At 39.9% G+C, this 11525-nt stretch overlaps 1 protein-coding gene across 6 annotated transcripts in view; it reads left to right on the forward strand.

The window, feature by feature from the left end:
* cep85 (centrosomal protein 85) overlaps positions 1-11525 on the forward strand; it is an 86069-nt gene that overhangs the window by 57697 nt on the left and 16847 nt on the right. For all 6 annotated transcript variants that reach the window (XM_043717503.1, XM_043717509.1, XM_043717504.1 and 3 more), the window contains 3 exons: positions 3750-3902; positions 6297-6451; positions 8404-8521. In XM_043717503.1, coding sequence (XP_043573438.1) covers positions 3750-3902; positions 6297-6451; positions 8404-8521 — 426 coding nt within the window. The remainder of the gene's footprint in view (positions 1-3749; positions 3903-6296; positions 6452-8403; positions 8522-11525) is intronic.

An 11525-nucleotide genomic window follows, 5' to 3' on the forward strand; every position in this document is an offset into this window, starting at 1 on the left:
TTTTCCGTTATGTCCATCTGACCATTTTTATAGTAGACTAAGGCTTTCCTCCTCTGGCATAGTCACCATCCTGTTAAACTTTATGCCTCTATTAATAAAGGCAAGTATCCCATTTGCTGCCTCAATTGTTTTATCTATCTGTCTGGTCTAAGAGACCAGTGTAGAGACACACAAAAGTCCCTCTGATCCAGTGTCTTGCTAATCATCATGTATTCCTTTGCTTTATTTGTCCTGCCAAAGTGCATCATCTCCCATTTACCTGGTTTGAATTCATATAGAATCATTTTAGAATTCCAACATTGTAGAGAGAGGCCATTCAACTCTTTCCTTAACTCAAACCTTCCATACCCAGCAACATCCTGGTAAATCTCTTCTGAACAATCTCCAGCATGATTGTATCCTTCCTGTAACTGGGTGACCAGAACCGGACAGAGTATTCCAGAATATGCCTTGCCAAAGTACTGTAAAGTCTCAACATGATTTCCCAACTCCTATACTCCAAAGGACTGAGCAACGAAGGCAAGTGTGCCGAACCTCTTTTTTTTTTTTTAACCACCCTCTATACATGATGCAAACTTCAAAGAATTATGTACCTGAATCCCAAGGTCTCTCTGTTCTACAACACTAACAAGGGCCCTTCCCTTAATTGTATAAACTCTACCTTTGTTTGTTGTACCAAAATGCAATACCTCTCATTTATTCAGATTGAACGCCACCTGCTATTTTTATTCAGCCATTGACCCATTTCATCAAGATGTATTTGTAATCTGAGTAGAAGGTTTTCTATGCTATCAATTTTGGTGTCGTCCTCAAACTTACTCACCGTACCTTTTTTTTTTTATATTCTCCTGCAAATCACTAATACAAATGACAAACCATAGTGAACCCAGAACCGATCCTTGTGGAACACTGCTCATGACTTAGCTTCACTCCGAAAAGCAACCCTCTATCATCTGTCTCCTGTCGTTAAACCAATTATATATCCCATGTGATCTAACTTTATTTATTAGTCTACCATGCAGAACCTTGCTGAAGGCTTTATCAATTCAAGTAAACGATGTCTACTGCTCTGCCCTCATCAGTCATTTTGGTAATTTCCTCAAAAAACTCAGTCAAGCTTGAGAGAAACTATTTTCCTTGCCCAAAACCATGCTGACAATCGTAAACAAACAATTTTTGCCTCTAAGTGTCCATAAATCCGATCACTTATAATCGCCGCCAACAATTTGCCCACAACTGAAGTCTTGACTCACAAGTCTATAGTTCTCCAATTTCTCTTAAACCTTTCTTAAACAAAGGTACAGCATTAGCCACCCTCCAGTCATCCGGCACCTCCCATTTAGTTATAGATGATGCGAATATTTTTGCAAGCGGTCTTGCAATTTCTTCCCTTACCACCCACAACATTCTGGGATACGTTGGATCAGGTCCTGGAGATTAATCCACCTTTTATATTCTCTAAGATCTCCTGAACTTCCTCTTCTGCAATGTGAACGGTTTTTGAAAGATCAGAAATTATTTATCTGCATTGCCTAGCCTTCATTTCTTTCTCCACAGTAAAACCTGACGCAAAATATTCATTTAGTATCTCTTCCATCCCCTGTGGTTCAAGACAAAGACAACCTTTGAGCTTTAAGAGGCCCTATACCCTCTTGATATTAATGTATTTGTAGAATGTCTTAGCATTGGCACATAAGGTTAAGGATAATTCAATCTCCTATCCCCTCTTTGCCTTGCTGAATTTTTTCTTAAGAATGCCCCTATAATCTTTTCAATTGAATCTCTTAATGTACTTTTAATGACAATGCAGCCACTGTCCACCCACATTCCACTCTAACTGCCTACTCTTCAAGACAGAAGAGTATAGACTAGAAAAATGTTATCCTTTTGATTATATCCAGAGTCCCACTAAGATCTGTGCTTCTGGTTTTCTTAATGACATTGACTTGTTACGCTTTGCTGACTGCTGCACACTCTTGTCAGTATTTCCACCTGAGCCACCACACCAGGCAGCACGTTCCAGACACCCATCACCCTCGGTGAAATATTTTTATTTCTTATCCCCTCTAATCCTTCTATCAATCATCATTCACCTGCCATCCAGTAATTGAAGTCTCCACAAAGGGAATCAGATCTTCCCTGCCCACTCTATCCCCTCATTATTTTGTATAGTTCCATTAAGTCAATCTGCTCTAGTCTAAGGAAAATAACTCCAGTCTATCCAATCTTTGATAGTTGAAATTTTTATATATCTCCTCTGTACTTCGAGGAAGAATGTAAATTGTCATGTGGTGAATAGGTCCCATGGCAGCCTAACCAGTGTTTTATATTGTTGCAACATCATCTCCCTGCTGTTGTACTCCTACCTTGCTCACTGAAGGAGAGCATCCCACATGCTTTCACTACTATAGCCATCTGTCCTGCCTTGCTGGCAATGATTGCTAGCAAGTCCTAATGAGTGGTTTGCTAGTTCATTTGACAAGACAGTTCAGTTACTGAAGAATTGCCCTACTCTTGGCTAAAGTGCAGATGGAGAAATAATGCAGGCATTTAAGGGCATTGCTGTTGTCATGGGTTAATTTTAAACTGCATGTTAACTGGATACATCAGATGTGCAAAGTAAAACATTGAAAATTGATATGTGGAGTTCATCAGGGATTGTATCTTGGATCATAGTCCAAAAGCTACCCAGGAGCAAGCTATTTTAGATCTAGTGAGGTAGGATTAATAAGTAGTTAAAGATCCTCTAGGGACTAACAATCGCAACATGATTGAATTTAAAATTCAATTTGAGGCAGAGCAACTCTGATCTCAAACAGTGTCCTTATTTAAATTGAAGGCAATTAGTGATGAAAAGTGTTGTCTAAAATATTACTTTAGACTAAGGTTGTTGTTTATCTCCCATTTTGTTTATTCAAGCTGGGTTAAGCTGTGGTCAATGATTGCTGCCAATTTAAGCCACTGCTTTTGTTTTTCAAAACCATTTCAGTACATGAAAGTTGCAAAATCAGATATTGGGGACTCAGAAATTGATCATCCATTCTTTACCAGTATCGTGATAACTTTTTACCCAGATGCTAAGTACAATTTGGTTTCAGGGAGAAGTATTATAACAGTTAACTGAAATAGATCTAGACTTTTAACAATTCATTTAATTGTTTTAATCACTTATCAAGGACAGCTGTCAAGGCTGCAAAGAGACAATTGGCCCCTTGAATTTCTGTTGCTATTCATTTAGACCGTGAACAATCTGAATCTTTTTAAAAATTTTGTCTTCCTACCTTTGCACATCCATTCCTAACCAATGTTCACTAAGCTTTTAATTTCGATGTCTTCCTTAGCAGTACCCATAGACTTCTGGGGAGACTGGCTGGCTGGTTGATTTTTCACCATGCTGAAAAACTTTTTTTATTCACAAGATTTGTAATCGATGATTTTTGTCATTTTGATGAATAACCATTTAAATGGGCTTGACTACTTTCTTTTACAAGCAAAGTAATATTCAAATTTACACGAACAGGTTTCTGATGGATGGATTTAAGTGTTACCTGCTGTAATAGTATCATGCAGAGAACATTTCACCTTTTGATATGTGGGGTTAGCTGGAGAAACAGGATGTGTTTCTCTCAATGATCCCAGTGCTTCTAGCTTGAGACACCATCCGCCCACGTTTTCCCTTCTTTCCATTTATCCTCCAATTTGTCTGTATTCCTACTTAGTCTTCCAATGTTCTGGCTTCTGTTGCTCAGGTCAGAGGCCGTGACAAACACATCAACAATCTGAAAAGGAAATGTCAGAAGGAGGCAGAACAAAACAGAGAGAAACAACAACGCATTGAAACTCTTGAGCGGTACCTGGCAGACTTGCCCACCTTGGATGACTATCAAAAGCAGAGCCGACAGGTGAGACTGACATTTTGGCTGTCTTTTCCTGGGTAATACTGTTAATGTTTGCAGAATGGGCATGGAAATTCATCCATCCGTCTGACATTTTCCACCACAACTAAATACGATTCTGCAACTGGTATGATGACTGTGCTGTTGAACTGGACCCCATCTGTCTCTTCTGAAGTGATCTCTTAATGCTATTGTAGAGAGGATCAGGGAGATCTCCAAGTCATCTGGCCAGTTTTTCTCTCATTACCAAAATCAGCAAGAAGTTTTTCCTAATTCTGTGACTTTCTGCAGGGCAAGGCAAATAACAGGTTTCCATCATTATAATAAGGTTAGACTATAAAACTTTAAGCTTCTGTCAGATTTGAAGTGCACAAAGTTAGAGTTCCGTTCTCAGAAGTGTGGCGCTGGAAAAGCACAGCAGGTCAGACTGCATTTGAGGAGCAGGAGAGTCGACATTTTGAGCATAAGCTCTCCAACATTCCTGATGAGTTTGTGCTTGAAACGTTGACCCTCCAGCTCCTCGGATGCTGTGCTTTTCCAGCGCCACACTTTCAACTCTTTCCAGCATCTGCAATCCTTTTTTATCTCCTAGAGATCTGCTCTGTCATACCTGAGAGGTATGTGCTGGAAATCAAGCCCCACTATTCCCAGAGTTGAGAAGTTGAGCACAAGTTAAATTTTAAAGTATGGTAAGATTCCTCAATTTTCTGACCTCCTCCTAGGTCTGAAAGTAATAGACCAGATTTATTTGTGACACATAATTAGACTGTTGTCACAAGTAAGCAATTATGAATCATTGGAAAAAGGCACAGTCTTTACAGTTCTCTAGTATGTCTGGATTTAATTTACATTGGTTCACTGGAAAGCAGCAATTACCAAACTGCATCCCCCTGCTGCTGCTCTCCCCCCCCCCCAAAATCTGGCCTTTTATCATGGCCCAAATCTTCCAATCAAGATAAGAACCCCTCTTTCTCTTTGTGAGAAAAAATTAAACTTACATTCCTCCAATTTTTCTATCTAATCTTCTGATGTAGGATCCTTCAGAACTCAGTGAAGGAAATGTGCACATGAGTTGCATGCCTTTTTTTTTTATGGCAATAGTTGCCATATTCTGGTAAGTGTTCACCAACAGACTGAATAGTGCAAAAATTTTGCACAGCTTCTCTGGATGTATGTGTATGTCTGTAAGGAGGGTAGGGTGAGGTAAATGGGTAAGGGATTAGTGGCAGGTAGGATACCACAGTGCGATTGGACGTACAGATTGTATAGTTAGTCAGGAGTTAGATTAGGATATTTTCCCTCCACAATTTCCTGGAGATAATAACTATCCATTTAAATAAGGGGAACTGTCTGAAGTTTCTGACTAGAGCCTTTGGTAGTGCCCTGCTTCCCACAGTTCAAACATCCTGGGCAATTTCCATAGTGCCTACATGTTAACAATTTTGAGGGTTCCAAATGCATCTCTAGGCCATTTAAGTTTACAGTAAAGCTCCCACACTCCTAACCGATGTAGTGATTCCCTGGTTTTCACATTTATTTCAGTCTTGATTCTGTTGTTATGTATTCACTCATGTCAACAGGCATCACTGGCTGTATTTATTGCCTGTTACTTGAAGGTGTTGGTGAGCTGTTGCCTTAATCTGCTGCAGTCCATGTGTTGTAGATAGACTCACTATGCCATCCAAACACCATAAAGGAGTGGCGATTATATTTTTGAGTCAGGATGGTGAGTAGCTTGGAAGGGAGCTTGCAGGTGATGGTGTTCCCACCATGAATAATTGAAGCTCAGTAGTCCTGCCACATTTGGTCTGTTGGTCATGGAATTGCTTAGCTCTGTCCATCACTTGACTACTTGTATGCCAAACCTGCTGTTTTGGTAGCGTCACCAGGTTGACCCCTTTTTTTAAAAGTATGCCTCATCATGCTTCCAGCATGTTCTTCTGTACTCTCCATTAATTCATTTGCAGAAAATGCCATTGTTATGGATTTTATGGTGTGATCCTGTTTGAGATAGAGTAAGATAGTGATGAGAGTAGAGGTTTTGGAGCTAGGAGCGCAAGTATATTTCAAATGGCTTAGTGCTGCAAGTCCAGTTGCCTATAATAACTTAGTGATTTTCTTTTTTCCTTTTGGCAATGTATTCCCTTTCCAAATAATGGTAACAAATGTTTGTTTCCTCTGAGTAGCTTTTAAGGGTTAGAATACATGCTGCCTGTGTTTGGTAGTAAATGCAGCACTGTGATGAAGCAACGTATCTCCTGCATCCTAAGTAAAGGGCAGTGGTCTTTATGGGTCTGAGGGAGGGAAATGCCTAGATTGAGAACTTGTGTATAGGCTGAATAGAATGCTGTATCCTTCTCCCACGTGGCAAGTATTACAGATCACTGATTTGTTTTGCAGCTGAAGGATGTGGAACTGCAGTGTGAGCTTCTGCACAGTACAGTGATGGATCTGGAGAACAAACTTGGGGAATCTCGAGCACGATGTCGAGAAAAAGACAGCATCCTGGAGAAACAAAAACAGAAAGAGTTGGAGCTGGTCTCCACTGTTCATGGGTAACTCAGCTGATATTTTACTTTGGTCTGATTTCTTTTGTTTTATATCTGGGATTTAAATTGCTTGCAAAACTAAACATTAATTCTTCATTTTTACCCCTGTGTTTTAAATTACTCAATGCAAATATTGGTCAACTGCTGAGGTACAGAATAGATTACTTTCCATTCAAAACCCAAATCTGTCTCTTTTCTCTCAGATGGCGAGTCGCCTGTCAAACGTTTCCAGTATTTACAATGACTTTATTTAAATAATAAAGCAAGGTGGGAGGCTATTCCTGGGAAGTAAAGAGAATAAAAGCATTCTGTATAATTGGAATTTTCTTGAATAAGTACAGAATTGTGGTCCCTGGCATAAATCTGAATTTGGAAAAGCTAAATTTATATTTACAGCTGATAAGCTGTGCTGCATTTCCATCTTGAGGGTTTCAGCTAAAGATGTCATCAGCTCAGTCTGGACTTGCCACCAAGAATAAGGTCCCCTGCAGTGGTTGACAGTCATCATGTAAGGCTATTTATCATATGCTCCCCAAACAGATGCAGAAAACATTGGGGCAAAGTGATGCAAGGGCAATTGGCACAGGTGCAAAGGTCAATATAGCTGCACCTGTATCTGCCTACATGTTTGGGTGTGGCTGTTTACCTGAATGGCTATCTTAATTGGTTCCACCTGGGGAGCTGTGATGCAATGGAGTCAGCTATTAAGAGGGGGCATAGCATTAAATTAAAGGGTGGTAGGTATAGGACAGATGTTAGGGGTAGATTCTTTACTCAGCGAGTCGTGAGTTCATGGAATGCCCTGCCAGTAGCAGTGGTGGACTCTCCCTCTTTATGGGCATTTAAACGGGCATTGGATAGGCATATGGAGGATAGTGGGCTAGTTTAGGTTAGGTGGGCTTGGATCGGCGCAACATCGAGGGCCAAAGGGCCTGTACTGCGCTGTATTTTTCTATGTTCTATGTTCTAACTGTACCAATTCCTCATCCTCTGGCAGATTTACATTTAAAGCCTTGCCTTGAGCTGGCTTCATCCTTTGACCTTTTGGGTATGCATTCCGCCTGTTTTGGTGGCCTTGACTAGGGTAAACTCTGATAACACCAAGTCTCACTGACTTTTTTTTTTTTTGTTTTTTAACTATATTCACCAGCAGTAAACATATATGCAGCCTATTGAATATTTACCTGAAAGCCTGTTGTGGGCAATGCACACCATAGATCTGGCAGAAAAGATTGTACACGCCTCTGGAGCAGGTGGGACTTGAACTCATGTGTCTTGGTTCAGGCGTAGGGATACTACCACTGTGCCACAGACCTCTTTTGCGAGGTCTGCACTTTTTTAAAATAAGCCTGTTCAGAGATGTTATTCCATACCTCTGGAGCAAATGGGACTTTAACTCTGGCCTCTAAAGCCCAGAGGTAAGGACACTACCACTGTGCTACAGATAAAAATTCTCAACTATCAATTTTTTTTTACTTTTTATCGACCTGTCAATCATCCCAAATGCAGGATACAAACTTGTATTGTTTTCGGTATTTTTAATTTAACCTGCTCAAGTGTATTAGACCCATCACTTGAAGATGCGACTTGAACCCAGGCCTCCTAGTCCAGTGGTTGGAGCCTGCACTGCACCACCAAGAGGCTGTAATCACTGTACCAAGAGCGCTCCAGATGATGATTTCTAGCTGGGCAGGCCATTGCCTGTTACCAGGGGAGCTTGTGCATAATGAGCTCCACAATGAGATTAGTGAGTGATTTCCCCTTGTCCCTTGTAGGGGTTGTCACTTTAAGTCCTGACTACCTAAAGAATATCACTGGCATGCTTTTTAATATGTTCAAGATGTGAATACTTCTGGCACATGACTAAATTCTGTGCTGACTCATTACTTCAGTCTACTTCAGGAGGCATTAATTGTGACTTGATGCAATGCTTTCTACTCTTTTTTTTTCCCCTTCAGCCTGCAGGAGAAAGTTGCAAAGTGTCTGGAGGATGGTGTGAGGTTGCCAATCATGGATGTAGAGAAGCTGAAATGTGAGAGCAACAGCCTCAAAGGAGATTATGAGCGAGCCATGAAGGTGAGTACCTGCCATTCCAGGACAGACTTAAATAGGGCATAATGCCATTAAAGCATAAGAGCAGAATTTGGTTTTGGTCCATTGAGTCTGCTCCACCATTTGACCTTGGCTAACCTGTTTCTCAACCTCAATCTCCTGCCTTCACCCTGGTCCTCTCGCCTGATTCTCTTACTAATCAAGAACCTACCTATCTCTGTATTAAAGACAATCAATGACTTGGCCTCCATGGTCTTCTGTGGCAATAAGAGCAATAACTGAGGGAAAGTGATAAGTCAGTCAATAAACTAATTTTCACTGCAGGATGTGTGAATTTGCTCCTGCAGCAGGTACATTTGGCTAGCACAGTACATCAAATCCCATCCTTCACTATAGATCTGCAGAAGCTGTAAGAAAGCTCATTTCATAGAAAACCAATTACAGAGGATGTGTGAAACTCTCAAAAGCTGTGGCCATTTTTGTTTTAGTGAGGTTTCTGGATTTTTAATGTTTGTTTCCGTTGCAGAAACAAAAATTGCTATACCCTATAACCAGAACAAATCAAATTCTTGTTTATATGGGATTGATCAGTCCTTTGCTCATTTTGTGAAAAAAACTTGAATGTAAACAGACTGCTTTTGATGCAAGTGATTTTTGTTTGTACTAGTAAATCTCCATGCTAGGATAGAGGCTAATTTCTGCTGTTTCATCCTGTCATAACTGAAAGCTTCAACAACAAAAATGTCCCAGAATTGAACATGGTACAATTAGTAAGAATTCTTCTTGTGTGCAGTGTTGTGGCAAGCATAATACTGAGGTGTTCTGCTTTACGTCTAATTAGTGAAAGAGTGCTTACCAGTCAGTGGGTTTGTCAGCAGTTACTGTATATTCAATATTTGCATTAATGGAGATTGTACAAAGGGATTGGTGATTAGCCTTGTAGTGCTATTTTACTCTCATTTGTTTCAATACATTTTAACAAAGAAAAATGTCAGATATATTCTTAGCAGTCTTTCTGGATTGTATTTCATTTGGTTTTGATCTTTGATTTTTAACACCTAAGCAGTTTTTGGCTTCTGCTCCTGTGAGGTTAAGTCAAGTAGTAACATTACCTTCTGTATTTGTGTTGACATTTGAGTGTTTAGACTCAAATCTTGAGTTAGTGACCCTCCATTAACTTCACACTTGCCTTGTGTTTTATGACTTTGAGCCCAGCATGGGCTTGAGTGAGAACTGAAGATGCAGGGAAAGGAAAGAGTAGCAAGTTGCAGTGCAGGGATTTTGGAGTACACATTGGTTTAATGCTTAAGTCAGGATTAAGTTGTTGATTTGGGAGTTTTATTAGTAGCAGGGTTTAGCAGTATTCTGTAGGTTTGAGGGGCTCAAGTATTGAGAGTTGGGTTATATTGAGGGAATTTTAATTGTTGAATTGGGGGTACTTTTTTATTTTGAGGGAATCTTATGCTGATGCATAACAGGAGGGTATTAGTGATGAGGCTGGATTTCATCTGTTTCCAATGGTATTACTCACCTTGGGAGGATTCGTGGACTCTGCTACCCGGGCACTGTGATTCCCATTGGAACTGCCTCCGTGTAGTGCTAATTGGTATTCTATGTGCCCACATGCAACAACTAGGATCTTTTTGTTATTTTTAAAAATGGCTTTAGTGGCATTTGCCAACTTTAAGATGTCTACCAGAACCCCAAGTTTTTCTGCTCCTGTAGTCCTTTTTTAATTTTTTTTTTACTTGCTGCATGCATCCTCATTCCTTCCAGTGTGCATCGCCTCACCCTTGTAAAGATGAGACAGACATTGAATTTGTCTAATCTGTTAATTATTCTGTATCCTCTTCAGTTTTTATAGTTGAATGTTATTCAATTTGTGTTTATATCTCATGCTTTGATTCTCTATTTTTGATTGAACCATCCTTGACCATTTTTAATGGATATTTTGTTGGTAACTGGCTATTGAGGTGCAGAGGACAATTTTTGTACTAGTACATCTCCAGACTGGGAAAGAGGCTCATCTTTCTGCTGTTTCATCCTGTCATAACTGAAAGCTTCAACAACAAATATGTCCCATAATTGAACATGCTACAATTAGTAAGAATTCTTCTTGTGTGCAGTATTGTGGCTAGCATAATACTGAGGTGTTCTGCTTTGTCTAATTAGTGAAAGAGTGCTTACCAATCAGTATGTTTGTCAGCAATTACTGTATATTCAATATCTGCATTAATGGAGATTGTGAAAAGGGATTGGGGATTGGCCTTGTAATGCTATTTTACTTTTACAATGTCCAGCTCTGAGCTTTAAGTTTATAATCTGCACCTCCCTCTTGTTTGTATTCTTAATTTTGATACTAAGAATCGGCCCATTTTGTACACTTAACTAATCTTTTTTACAGGACTTCAAATCAGTGGATGAATTTATTCTCATGATTTTCAGGTTTCAACCAAATAATTCTCATGTTTATTGACCAAGCCTGTACATCATCCTCCACCCACTCGCTCTGAGCTTCTGGGTCCCTGTAGAATAATCAGTCAAATTTGTGACTAGCTAGAAATTACCAGTCAGCTTTATAATGCTATGAACAGAAAAATCTGATTCAAACTGCGAGAAGTTCAGCAAACTCGCAAACTTTTCATGTACCGGTTCTGAGCTTGGATTTTAATATTACTGAGAACAGGCCAGCTTCCACAATACAATTGCTGAGGTTTGGTGCACATCCGTAAATGAGCCTTGATGAGTTTTTACTGTACTTTTTTTTTAAGATCAAATTGGTAAAATATGGAAAAAGACTATTTTTGACATTGCATCTCTTCGATATGAGCAAATAATTCTAATCACCTATCTATTAGGCTCCTGCATCCATTGAGGAGAAAGTGAGGTCTGCAGTTGCTGGAGATCAGAGCTGAGGAGAAAGTGAGGTCTGCAGTTGCTGGAGATCAGAGCTGAAAATGTGTCGCTGGAGAAGCGCAGCAGGTCAGGCAGCATCCAGGGAACAGGAGAATCGACGTTTCGGGCATAA

The sequence above is a fragment of the Chiloscyllium plagiosum genome, chromosome 27 (assembly GCF_004010195.1).
Source record: "Chiloscyllium plagiosum isolate BGI_BamShark_2017 chromosome 27, ASM401019v2, whole genome shotgun sequence".
Taxonomy (NCBI): domain Eukaryota; kingdom Metazoa; phylum Chordata; class Chondrichthyes; order Orectolobiformes; family Hemiscylliidae; genus Chiloscyllium; species Chiloscyllium plagiosum.